This window comes from Camelus ferus, chromosome 7 (genome assembly GCF_009834535.1).
Source record: "Camelus ferus isolate YT-003-E chromosome 7, BCGSAC_Cfer_1.0, whole genome shotgun sequence".
NCBI lineage: Eukaryota > Metazoa > Chordata > Mammalia > Artiodactyla > Camelidae > Camelus > Camelus ferus.
This window is the reverse complement of record NC_045702.1, coordinates 33,412,617-33,426,853: the sequence shown is the minus strand read 5'-3', so window position 1 is coordinate 33,426,853 and position 14,237 is coordinate 33,412,617. Positions and strand designations below refer to the sequence as shown.

The 14,237-nt window shown below is 39.4% G+C and overlaps 1 protein-coding gene across 3 annotated transcripts in view; it reads right to left on the bottom strand.

Annotated features, from left to right (window-relative positions):
* Positions 1–14,237, bottom strand: part of DOCK4 (dedicator of cytokinesis 4) — a 405,529-nt gene that overhangs the window by 172,590 nt on the left and 218,702 nt on the right. For all 3 annotated transcript variants that reach the window (XM_032483672.1, XM_032483671.1, XM_032483673.1), the window contains exons 11-12: positions 10,659–10,791; positions 7,690–7,778 (exon numbers count right to left, since the gene is read on the bottom strand). In XM_032483672.1, coding sequence (XP_032339563.1) covers positions 7,690–7,778; positions 10,659–10,791 — 222 coding nt within the window. The remainder of the gene's footprint in view (positions 1–7,689; positions 7,779–10,658; positions 10,792–14,237) is intronic.

The following is a 14,237-nucleotide window of genomic DNA, read 5'->3' as shown; positions in this document are numbered from 1 at the left end:
GAAAATATGATTGAAGTAACACATAGTAAGTTATGGAATGTCAAACTAAGGAACTTAAGAGACATCTGAAGTTGTTTACTTTCATTGAGTCTGAACCAGAAAAGAAATTTACTGACCAGAAATGAGAGATCCACGGGCATGTAGTGGAAGCTATGATTGCAGGAGTGGATGAGACCATTCAGAGGGAATTAACATTTTCTTTCGAACAAAGGAGAAATTTCACCTTAAGTTTCAATCCTTATCCTGATTTGGGGTGTCAACATTTCAGTGGTATACACTGAGGATTATGTCAAGGTTAAAAAGGTTTTTGTTTGTTTGCTTTTTACTTTAACTATTGAACTTGCAATTTTTTTCAAGATATGAAGCACATAGTAAGCCACTGGCTAAGAACTACTTTTTAAAAATGTGTATCAAGCATAGTATATACATGAATGGAATGTAATATCTGATTACTTTAATTTATTGAAATACTTGCTGTTAACCGCAAATTTTTTCTACATAGCAAATCTTCCGAACAGTATTGTTAGTGATTATATCTAAATTAGCAAAATATAAGTAATTTAGAGGAAAAAAAAATTAGGCTCTAATTACTACTCCCATTAGCTTACAATTTGAGTTTGCAGTTTTTTTCTAAGTACCGCATGAAACTTTAAAAATACCTTTAAAGCACTGTTTAATATCATATTTTGATCTGTATTTTTTTTGTCCACTGCCATTAAGAAAGAATGGTTTAGATTAAAGGAAACTAAAAAAAATATGACAACTGCATTGCTATACAATCTGGGGTTTTTTTTTTGTTATAAAGGACATTGAGAAAACTGTCAAAATCTGAGTAAGATCTGTAGATGAGATAAGAGTATTATGTCAATGTTAACTTCCTGATTTTGATCACTGGACTGTGGTTACGTTGCCACGACCTGGAGTAAGCGGGAGCAGAGAGAAATCATTCCTGCAATTTGTTCTCAAAAAGTTTAGGTGGGAAAAAAATGTATGTATGTGTGATATGTATGTATGAATGTGCATATGTGTGTGTGTGTGTGTATACAGGGTGTGAAGAAAAATACTGCAAACCATATCAGTAAACAAAGAATGCTGAAACCATCAAGTCATCAGCGGCTGCCGCCACCCCCCACAGTGAAGACAAGCCTGCAGTCCAGCCTCTGCAGCCACTCACAATGATGCACCCTGAGGGGACTCAGAATAATAAAGGACAAGATACTGGCCCTAGATAGCTAGGTGCTTGTCAAAGGAATGAATTCAATAAGCCCAAATGTTTGCTCCCTCCCACACAAAGAAAAGCACTAAATTCTTCATCTTGAGATGCCTGGTTTTCTTTAGATAACGAGTAATCTTTTATTGTTCCAACTACCTGGTCTTTGTTGTTAAGCTCCTATATATCCTAGCTCCTCCCCTACCTCTTTGGAGCAGTCCCTCAGAGCCATCTGAGAGGCTGTCATCCCGGCCATATAAAACATAACTCAACTTTTAGGCTGAGCATTTATTTCAGTGGACAAGGGGCACTGATGCAGTCCTTAGGAATTACAGCAATTCAGTAATATTAACTATACAGAATCCACACCTACATATTATACATATATATGAAATGCATGTATGTGTGTGTATACAAAGAAAAAGTAAGATAAAACAAATGCAGTAAAATGTTAACCTTTGAGAATTAGAAATTCCTTGTACTATTCTTGCAACTTCTCTGAAAGTAACATTTATTAATCATTAAGAACTTCAAAAGAATAAAAAAGAGAGCATAGTTTAATGTTAGGAAATTCCAAAATGAGCAAAAAGGTCAGATACTGTATGTCCAGCCAATAGATGGTGCCTATAAGTACTGAAAGGGAGCAGGACCCTGTGGGCTCTCCCTGATACAAATCCTTTCTGTCTCCCATTTCTCTTTTGTAGGAAATAGGCTTCAAGCAGCCTCCTTGACTTTCCCTGAGTTCCAAAGTGCAGATTCAAACAGTTACTAACCAGGGAAGGGACAGAATAAAGAAAACAGGGAGGAGCAGCGGAGAAACAATAGTGCAGCCCTGGGGTAGGGTCCTGGTTCCTCCTCAGGAAATATACATGACAATATTTTTAAGTTTGTCTACAGGAACTAAGGTCCCCCAACCCCTGCCTTGTGTTTTTTGGCTGACCAGAATCTTCAGAGACGGTGTTCTGGGGGAACACTCAGTCTACCAGATCGCAGGCATTCTCATTAAAAGCAACCTTCCCTTTGGTTACCAAAGCTGTTGCCCCCAGAATCCACACCCCTGCCCCTTCCTGGAATAGAAACCAATTACTTTTATCTAAGTCTCAGGAGGCAGCTGCAAAGAAGAAACTAGAGCTGGATTAGAATCAAGATGCTAGAGGATTTGCCTTCCAGGGGAACTTGAGCCTCATTATATGCTCAATGTAATGCATCAACATGCTAAATGACACACTCACAAGTACCATGACAGTTGATGACTGCCATGACAACAACCGGGAAAGCCCATACAAGGACTGATTGGCTCCATCACACCTGGAAGGAGGACACGATGGCAGAAGTCACTGAAAAATCCACGTGGCCTGATCCAAGCTGGAGCTGTCTCTACCTGCCATCTAGGCTGCTGGCTCCTTGCTCAAGTGCTTCTTTTCCTTGCTTGAGTATTTTTCTTTCCTTCTCCCTGCTTGGGCACTTTCCTTCCATTTCCCCATTGAGCAATAAAGTAGCTGTTCACTTTGTCCCTCTGTCTATGCTGTGCGAAGGATAGCTGTTGGCAAGGACCCACGCTTTGGTGGGCTTCCTAATTTAAGGGGTCCCTCTATCTGCTAACAGTATCACTTTTCTTTAAACAATATTAGAAAGCAAAGTTTCTAAATGCGACATTAAAAAATGAGGAGCTTTGATAAAACCTTTAAGAATTACACCAGTTCAGTAAGACTGCATTAGACAACAACAGGGGATGACATGGCTATGTGAGGACAGAATGTTCAACACCCCAAATGCTATCTAACTCTCAAAGCCTCCCTTCACCCCAGCCAAATACAACACCATTTACCTCCTGCCCAGGGTTAAACTGCCTACTTTGTACACGTGAGCTCTGTATCTAGGCAATTCCTATTAACTTTCCGTAGAGGTTAAAACATACAGTTGGCAAGAATGCAACCACAACATTCATCTTACTAAGTCAAAAATAAGATTGTAGAAACTGACCTGATTAGCAAGTATGATTTCTTCTAGTTGTAAGCTACATGAGCAAACTACAGGAAATAGGATTTCATAAATACACAGATAATAAGAAAAGATTCCTAAGTTTCTCTCAGGACACACTTAACCAGAGCCAATGATTTTTACGTAACTTATTTCAAGTCATAGAACTCAATTTGTCTCAGTAAATCATATTGGCTCAGTCTTATTTCACATTCCTAGAATTCAACTGCTAATATCTATCAGAGGTGACGTTTACAATAACCATTTGTTCAACAAATCTAAACCGGGCTTACTTTAATGGCTATTTTTAGAAGGTCAAATTCTCACAATATTATTTTTGGATTTTAAAATTCCCACAGAGTGCAACTTTGGAAATGTCGAATTACCCAACCGAACTAGATCTGTCCATACAGAAATGTTAATTCCATTATATTTGTACCTTTATAAGTTAAATGGATCACAAAACTTTCTCCAAGTTTCTAAACTCAACAAAGATAGCGGTTAATGTACCTTTGCAACGTTAAGTCTTAGGTTAGGGGGAAAAAAACGCAGTTAACGAGACAAATTCTTTTGTCTATTAAACAGACAAAATTACAACTCCAAGAGATAGGAGGACATCAATGAAGCATAAAGGGCCTGGAAATTAGTTGGTAGAATTTGATTCTAAAACTAATTTTAAAGTTATTCTTTCTTTCTTTCTTTTTTTAGTACAATAACCAAGGGATAACAGGAGAAAAGCAGAGAAAGAACAATACTTTGTTGTGTGAACTCAATTCTCTTGAAAACATTTGGCTGCACTGCTTCCATTTAATCAACTGCTCCATGGTCCAAGGAGAAAACGGTGGAAGTCAGCCTATCTAACCATGGTGAGAGTTTCAACATTAGATACCCCGATTTCTGACTTCAATTTTATACACCCTTCCTTCCCCTACTATTTTTAAGTAAGTTATTAGATGCCTCCCTTCCAATAATAAAGCCAAACAGCCCCTGAAAATCTGTTTTTATACCTGTCTTCCCTCTAGATGGGGAATGGATCAAGGTGACAAGACTGACAAGCCCACCAAGACTGAAGGGCAGAAACGTAAATGGAAAGAGTAAAGGACTTACTTATTCATTTTTAAAAGTTCCTTCCTGAGATTTCTCCCTCTGGAGCAGTATTTTGGAGTGATGAGGCTTAGGGTTGGGTTTGCCTTGCCTAGAGGGAACTCAAGGGATCAGGAGGGGAAGAAAGGAATAGAAGGCATGGAGATGCTGGCTGCGTTCAGCTGGCTGGGACTCGGGCTTAAAAGGAGGATGGAGAGGGGTAGGTCATTAGGACAGGAGAGCAGACAGGGCCTTACAGCAAAAGCCAAGTATAAAGAGTATACATTCGGCTGCCTAGGAATCTAAGTGTCATGGTAGGCAGCAAAATGGAGGATGGAGTCTTCCAAAAGGAGGGGAAACCCTTTAGACAGAGCTGTATGGTATAAAGGTTTCTTTCACTCATTCCAAAGATGCAACACGTGGTTTTTCATTTCAGTACAATGGCTGTAGCCAGAACAGGTAACAGTCAGGGAATTAGGTGGTTTGGATCTTACTTTCTGGAAGCCTCACTCAGGACTCTGTGAAGAATAAGTGGTCAGTTGGTCAATAAAATTGACAAAGTACATGGAACATGTGGAGCACCTAAGCACCCAGGAAACTTCCCAAGGTTACGGAATGTGCCACCCTCCCTCCCTGGAGTTAGTCTATGTAGTCAGAAGGAAGACCTAGGAAGAGATGTTAGCAGTCAACTAGCAGAGATGAGATGGAAGAGACACAGAGTAACAAGGGTCAGTTCAATGATTCAACTTATAAATAATCCAACTGCATTATTCTCAAAGTCTTCATTAAGAAGATCAAATCAGGATCCATTTTGAGAAAACAAAACAAGGTGACCCAACTTAAGAGGAGGGCATAGAATATTCCAGATGATGATTCCAAAGTGAATAAACAATGGTAAGAGCTAACATTAAATACATACTTATTGTGTATCAGGTGCTTTGCATACATTTTCTCTTTCAATCCTTCCAATAACCCTTAGAGCATGATACTACTAGCCCCAGTAAAACCGGATTCAAACGTAGGACATCCTACTTCCAGAGGCAAAGCTCTTAGAGGCTATACTCTCTAAGAGATGACTCCCAGCTGTAATCAGAGAGAAATTTGTGGTTTGTCTTGACTGGAACCCTGACCTCACGGGATACAGGGTCAGTTATGTTAGGAATCTACCTGGAGGTACAAATCAAAGACTCTCATTGAGTACCTCACCATGAATCAAGAGGCAACTGGGTGTCACCTCAGTCTGGACAATGATATATTCAAATGACTCAATGACAGAAGAATTTTAAGGCTGAAAAGAGGAAAGGCGTTGGAGTTGACAAGGAGTTTGGAAAGAAGTATATCAGAGGAGGCCAACACACTGGCTTAGTCAAGACTGCATCTATGATCGTAAGGATGGAAGGGAATACATGGAAAAAATCAGAAGTTCAGAGTTAGCTTTATATTTGTTTATTCACATAGGAGGCAAATGCAAGTAAATTAATAGTAATGGGACCCCTGGGGAGAAGAAAAAAGACACACCAACGCTATAGACATCTCTGCCCAGTTAGTAGGCAGAAGGAAAGGAGCAAGGCATAATGAATGATTCTGAAGCTTCACAAGAACTTAAAAAGAAAATTCTTTAAACTGAGTCTAGAGCAGCACTGCCTAATAGAACTATAATATGAGCCTCCCATGAAATAAAAGATCGTCTCGTAGCCATGTTATAAAGTAAAAAGAAACAAAATCAACTTTAGTAATATATTTTATTTAACCCAAACATCCACCATGTTATCTTTGAACATATAATCAATATGAAAATTAAGGGGATATTTTACATTCATTTTACTGTATCAAACCTTCGAAATCTAGTACGTATTTTATGATTACCGCACACCTAAATCCCAGTGATGTACCAGCCTCATAGCTAATATTCAACAGCCACAGTGGCTGGTGCCTATCAAACTGGACAGCCCAGGTACAGAAGACATTCAAAAATAAAGGCATAAGGCATAAGAAACACCAAAAGGTGTGAACAAAACTACTGGATTTGGCTAGAAGTTTGCCAATGAATTTAGCAAGGTAAGTTTAAAAAAGTAGTAGCTCTACCATCTTACTGACGGTCCATTTAAACTAAACCATTTGGCCCACTCACAGTGTTATCATAATTCTCTTACAGAAAAAGTAAAGACAGGCGTGCACAGCACAATTTCTGAAGTATTCTTATTCCTTTACGTTGTATTCCACTACTAAAATCCCCTGGTCCTTCAGAGACTCTGCCTTCCATACTAAGTGCAAGTCTTTTGGTTATCTCATGGTCGACGTAGGACTTCGTATGAATCAAATAAAAGCTAAGTGACCTCCTCAACTGTTGGGAGAGGGAAAAGAAAACTGACCTCACCATTCACTGTGGCCTGGAGCACCAGCACAAGTGTCAGCTGTGGATACTTATGGCTCTCACTGAACAGAACCACAAAGTTTCTGTCTGCAGTGACTTTTTCTTTGTGGGTTGTTTTTGCCTGGCAAGATGTGCACAGGCCTCCAAAAAAGATGGTCTGAATTTACACTCTGGTTCTTCTAATTGCCAGGCAAGCTGGGCTATAACACAAATATCTATGACAAGGTACTTTAAAAAAAATCAGTCATAAAAAACAATGCATTGTTTAAATAATGGCTTACTTAATTTGAAGTTTCTATATATAAATTAAAGCACACAACTGTAGTTTGTTTTGCTTCAATGTGGGTCTGATAGGGAACAAACAATATTCACTAAGTTTCGTCTACTGACTAAAACTAAAGAAGTCACTCTATATACTATATAATCTAGATGTGCTATGTAATACAGTCTATAGTATATTACTAATATAAGGCTATGTGCCACATAACATATATAATTTATACTGCTATATTATATTTCAGTTCTTGCTGAAGAAACATGCATATGTTTTCCTCTACATAACACTACACTCAACATCACACTCTTTCTTAGCCATTTCCAATATGTGAAGCTGCATATTCTCCAGTACAATAAAGTTACTTGCAGCTAGAGGCGTGAAGCTTGTTTTTCCTGGATCTTTGTTGACAGATTTCTGTTCATCAAGCCTATTCCACACAATAGTCATAAATCCGGGCATATCTGTCATTTAGTTTTTAGCAATCAGTTAATAACTTGGAGGTCTCAAGACTTGGCACTATGGAACAAATTCAGATACTCTGCCTTGATTCAAACCAAGACAGAATATATTTTCAAAACAGAATATATATTTTTAGATAGTTATAGTCACAAGCCTATCATAGAATAGAGGTATGTACTAGAATGCTGACCGAGCATTTTTAGGGGGTGAAGAGACAGAAAACCAAAGGGCTCATCATATTATTCTTACACAGACAAAAGAAAATTCCTGAAATGAAAAGCAGGAGTCAGCCAGTCCCACACTCACCTGCATTGGATCCAGTCAAATTATAACGCGCATTCAACTTCTTGATGATGTTTTCATGGATTTGGTACCACTCACTCTCCGTGTTACACCTATGAAAACACAACCACTTTGTTACGCTTTGATGATGGCCTTAAAGCACCCCTGCCCTTTCTGTTATATCCGCTATAATATACCTCCTTAAACCTTCCTGGAATCCTCAACAATACACTGCAATGGACTGTAAGTTTTGGCATAGTTCCCCCAAGATGAGCAGGAATGATCTTTACTGATAATGCATGACCAACCACTTCATGCCAGAAGTGGCTGAAGGTTATTTTTGAACCAGTTAACAGCAGGATACCAAACAGAGCGCTAAATCTCAGAAGGCTGAAAAATTAAGGTGAAATGAAACCATCCCACCTGTCCAGCTGAAAGATACCAAATTGCCATTTAGTACATTCTGCCTCCAGTTTTCTTATTTCAACTCAGTGGGGAAGGAAGAAAGGTGGCTTGCTTCCTATTAGATAGTTAAGTGACTCCAGAATTCATGCTTTTAACCTACACACCTACAAATAACACAAGAGCCCTGAAAGCATGTGACTGACATATCTCACAGTCTCAGATGAGGTGTATGTTACTGGTCTCTGAGTTCCAGATGGGCTAGGGATTTGGTCACCTTCACAAATAGAATGTCCTTCCAAACTGTTCCTAACGGGCACTTCCCTAAACTGTTTTACTAAATTCATAGCTTCTTCTTAACCTACAATGATGGCTTTGATTGGCTAGCATTCTTCCTGTAAGAGCTTCCTAACTTGAGAAACTGGTATTTTTAAGGGATCTCTCTTGCAGCAAGAATAACCCAAACCTTTATTTGATGCTTACAGGGGGAAAAAAAAAAAAGACAGTAACAAAACAGACAATACTGCAAAGAGAGGTACAATTTATTTTTATGAGTGAGTAGTCTCTCATAGGCAGAGCTAGAATTCATGAGTCTTGCTGTGCTGGCTGTATGATCAAAGAGGAACCATGGAATTTAGAGTCCCTCAGTTTTCTCAGTGGCCAGGTGAATCTAACAGTCACTTCCCACACCTGGAAAGACCACTTTATGAAACAATGAGATTGCGTTTGTGAGAAATTTTAGTTTTCTTAAAAAGCAATGCCACCTGGCAGCACCATCCTCCCATTACTCGATGGTGGTGTGAAATCCCACCTGGAAACATACAACCTGGTAACAAGAAAGCTCAGGTTCTGAGTCAGACAGTCCTGACTTCACATCTGGTTCCTGTTCTGATTAGCCAGGTGACTTTGGGCCTCATTGAGCATCTTTGCTCAGTGGAGGAAAATGGGGAAACAGCATCTGTTTCATGGGTTTGTCACGAGGACAAAGTGACATGATGCATGCTAAATACTTCACCTGGTTCCTCGCACATGGAAGCACACAGTAAATGGTGCCTATTACCATCAGTATTATTGCAAATAAATGACATTTTATGTTCGCAAGTTTAGAGAGGGGATTATCATGGATTTAAACCTGACTATGTGATCAAAGGAGTAGCAAGTTTTACTACCCACTAGTTTCACCAGAAGTTTTCAAGTTTAAAATCAAAGTCACGGATTTTAACCCTCTCAAAAGAGAGAGAGTTTCTGGTCCTAAACCACAGTCTATAAGCAAATCTTTGTCAACTAATTAGCAAATGTGTGACATAGGTCCCAGGGGCAGTGGGTAGAGGATGGATAAATCCATGAAATCCTGCAGCTGTGGTCAAAAAGCAATTTGAAGTGTGTGGCCCACAGGCAGTGGGCCACGTGTGTTATGCATATGGAAAAACAGTCGGCACTGTACTGGATACATCAACTCCACATCCGGAACAGAAAATTAAAGTAAGCTCCCTCTCAGAGGTGGTCAGCAGCCTAGTCCTCAAATCAGGACTGTGGAAACCCGGTCCTTCATTCTCTAACCCCCTTGGGTCTGCTCTGAGGACATCACTGTGTGTCAAATATCAATTTTCCATCTGCTGGGGAGGTGCTCAGGGTTGGGTGATACAAAATCATGTGCATTTTAAAAATCGTTTAAGTTAAGCTTTGGAATACATTAAGTGATTTTCTTAGCAGAGGGTTATGAGTTGAACTGTGTTTGCCCCTGCCCCCTTCCCCTCAACCCTCCAAAGGTAATGGACGTCCTAACCCGCATTCTGAGGAACTTATTTGGAAACAAGGTCTTTACAAAGTTAATCAAGTTAAGATCAGGTTTGTTAGGCTGGACCCTCACTCAACATTAACTATATCCTCATAAAACAGGGAAACATGGACGCAGAAGCAGGCACACACGCAAGGAGAAAGCCACCTGATGGTGAAGGCAGAGGTCAGCTGATGCACCCACAAGTCCCAAAACTCCAAAGACTGCCAGCAAGTCACCAGAAACCAGGAGAGAGCAGGGGACAGGTTCTCCCTCACAGCCCTCAGAAGGAACCCATGGAGCCAACATCTTGATCTAGCATTTGTGGTCTCCAGAATTGAGACAATAAATCTCTGTTATTTAAGAATCCTTGTTTATGGTCCTTTGTGAGGACAGCCCTAGCAAACCAGTAAAACATTGAGTAGGAGGGAAATCACCTGAGCTGAGCTCCCTTTTCCTAATTCTCATTAATGTATATGAAAAACTATTTCCATTTTCCAAGAACAAATGAAGTCTCTAAGGGTAAAGACATGTTAGGATTTAAATTCATGTGAGATACTCTACACAGTGGACAATCCACCCAACTGTTGAACTGTCTTTAGGTTCTGATTTCATAACTCCTCTGACAGACAAATGGTGATCTGTGAGCCCACCCAAAACGGATCTACAGATTACTGAGTTTTTGAGAAATGGCTCATAATCTCAACCCTTCCCTTGCTCTCTTCCATTACCCACGAAAAGCAGCATTCACCAGGTAGGATCCACACGTGCCCCTGAGCCCAGCCCCAGCCTCCGCCACATGCAAGCTTCTTACATGTACACTTTCAGGATGAGGTCATCCTTTGTCTCTCCTGTCAGCAGATCGGCAATGCTAAGAACTGCACAGCCAAAGGGTCGTCGGTACTGAACACTACAGGCATTCTTTTTCTCTCCAGCACCCATTCGACCTGTTCGATTAAAAAGCACACATGGCCCAAGGAGCCATTTGATTAACCCATCTTAAAGAGAGACACATACAGCTACAAGATGGACTATACGAAATGTGAACAGGTGGTGGAAAGGACACAGGCTTGAGGCCACTGAAGACATTGCTTTGGTTCTGGACTCTCCCCTCCAACCATTGAGCTGTGTGACCTCAGGCACACAGCTCAAACTCTGGCCTTAGCTGCCAGCGGTAAAACATGAAGACTGGCGCTGAGCCCATGTTGGGGTACCCTCCACAGAGCATTCATGGTACCTTGTTAGGGCCACCCTGGCAAACTAATAATTCATTAAATAGGAGGGAAATCACCTGACTTGAGCCTTCTTTTTCTAATTCTAATTAATGTGTATGGGAAAACTATTTCCTTTTTCCAAGAACAAATGAACTCTCTGTTCACATCAAAAAAGGCAGTAATGATGCCTATTTCATTTTCTATTTTAAAAAATTTCCACACACAAAAAAAGTGATTTCACTTACTTCACCTCTGAAAGGAAGCAGTTTGAGATTTCCTCCCTGAAGGTACGTAGCAAGTCAGCCTGGGGAATCAAATGAGCAAGCTCTTTCCTGACTCAGTACTCAGGCTGAACTCTCCTGAGGTGATTTCTATTCTGACACAGTTTCAAGTTGTTTCAATTGTACATATTTTTAAACGTGTTGTTGAGATACTATTTTAACTTATTATTGTATTTAATTACCAATGGATTCTTCAAAAGACAGAAAAGCACAGGGGAGCTCGAACAGAACAGGTTAATATGAGGAAAAATAATGAAAAAAGTCTGCAGCTCTGTTTCCAGATGCTTAGTAACAGATCCATAAGTTGTTTTCATCTGAGTGAAATTCTCCTATAGCACATCTGGGTGATTCCAGCTCCTCCAAATGCAAAGTTAAATAGAAAAGAAAGGGGCGACAGTATCCAATTTGGCCTTCATTCTTCAGTAATAATGGAAAATTGTCTCTGCAATACATCATTTTCAGAGAAATGCTTACAAGTAGAACCTGGAATACCACTTAAGGTGGTAAAAAGCTCAAAAGAAACCAGTAAGAAAGAGGGACTTCGTTTTTGAACGACTGGTGTATGATGGCCTTGAAATGTACTTTCTTGGATGATGTCTCGTCATCACTGATATATTGTTAATATATTGGTTAACAGGCCTAAGGATAATACAAACGCTGAGTTAGAATGGGATGGCTGTTGTAAGACGAGCTGAGAGGGCTCCTGTGAGGTCGGGGCTGGGCTTTACTGGGTGACGTGATGGGTTTCGTGGGTCATTAGGTACTACCACGCAGGTAAGGGCTTACTAATTGGATGAATATGTAAACTTGAATAAGGACTACTGTGAATTCAAGAATAGTAAGTAAAACAAGAATAATAAATGTAATCAAGGCTGTAGTAGGACTCATGCTTATTAGGGCTAGGGTTGCTCCTCCAGTTAAGTGAATTAGTAGATATCCTGCTGTAATATTAGCTGTTAGTCGTACAGCTAGGTTACTGGTTGGGTAAACAAGCCAGGAGTCGCGATAATTATTAATATAGTGATAAGAAGGATGGGTGTTCCTTGTGGTGGAAAATGGGTTAGAGATCTTTTGTTTTCTGGTGAAAGCTGGTATTGACTGTTCCTGCTCAGAAAGGGATAGCTATTACTAAACGTATTCAAAGTTGTGTGGTAGGTGTACATGAATGTGGTAAAAGATCTACTGGGTTTATTGGGCCAATAAATAAAATAAGTGATATAAGTATTAATGTTCAGGTCTGTCCTTTGTAGTTACAAATGGTCATTATTTATCTTGTTATAAGTTGAACTAATAACTGCTGAACAGAAATTATACAGTTATTAATGAATGAGGTAGGGAAACTATTTATTTCTCTTATTTTCCTCCCCTTCTTTCCAAGCAAGGATTCAGGCTTAAATTCTGAGGCAGCTGCTCTTACTGCCTCTGCAGCCAGTGAGGGTCAGTACCCTCTCCCTACTAAACATGGTACAAGGAACATTCTAGAAGAAGACAGAAGTATCTGTCCCTGTTAGACAGGAATCTTCTAGTCCTTAATTACACGGCAGGAGACTAAGTCTTCATCTTTCTTAGAGTTTCTTACCTGTGATCTTATGGGAGTGATCATCAGGCAAGTTTTTGCAGTAATGTCAGTAAAGATTTAATTTGACCAAAGCTCGAGGAAGGGGGGCAGGTAATTTGTGATTCAATATTCACTCTGATGGCTTAATGATCATATAACTCTTAGTAAAACACACAATCACTAATCAAATGCCAGGTATTTGAAAGGCAGCCTGTGATGGGTAATGTTACTGAAGTGGTTTCCTCAGCTGTAATCCTGGGAGTGAAGGACAGAGCGTCCTAAGTCATGGGTAAGCAGGTCGAGCTGTCACTCTGCCAGTTGTGTTTCTACCACCAAAACCCTATAGATACCTTTTTTAAAAGTTCTGAAAGCTCAAGTGGTTTACTTTTTCTCTCAACACCATAGAAAATTATATTCAAATTTTAGCAATGTTTATACAAAGATATCCAAAACCACATTTTACATAAACAAGTGCCATTATAAATTTGGATAAATTTTTTTAAAAAGCCACGAAGAATTACATAAACGACACCCCTGCCATCCTGGGAACAGAGAGGCTTTATCTCATAAACACATAGAAATGTGCATTCCAACTTTTCCAACATTTACAAGATTCTTTCCAATTTTTTCCCCACAGATTCATTTATAAAAAGATAATTAAAACCAAAAACTGTTTACTTTTTAATTTATTTCTATTGTCTTTCAAATATAAAAATAGGGTAAAATGAAATGGGTTTTCAGAACAGATTTCTATGAGAAAAAATATACAGAAAATCTATGCTGAAACGACACGTTGTATCGTCTCTCTCAATGCACAATGTGGTTATCATGTGCATAAAATAAAAGACTATGAAAGAAAATATCACTGTGCAGGGTTGCCTGGTGAGATACTACCATGCTGCAGAAGTATTCCCCAGCAAGTAAAGTCGCACAGCTAACGAAGGAGTGGGAACCACCTGTTCATTAGTGGTTGGCTGGTTAAGCTTTAATAGAAAATGGTGTGGGCCACACCATTCATCCTTTTACCTCGTTCCTGTGCCATTAAATGCTTGCTTTTAGAGGCATAATATGTGTAAAAACTAGTGACCATATTCTGCCTCTGATAAGCAAGTTCACTAAAGAACACTCAAAGTGTGTTCTGCAAGATGTTAATAAATGTTCCATTACATAAAAGTTTTTACAGTCAAATCAAAAAATTTGGAGAGAGCTAGGATCAACAAAGTTTAGAGAGACATTTTTATTTTTCCCTGTAGGACTTCTTAGACCCTTTAATAAGCTGATGAAATTATACAAGAGAAAAAATATATACGGCAGTGTTTCATAACCTTTTTCTTATAGCA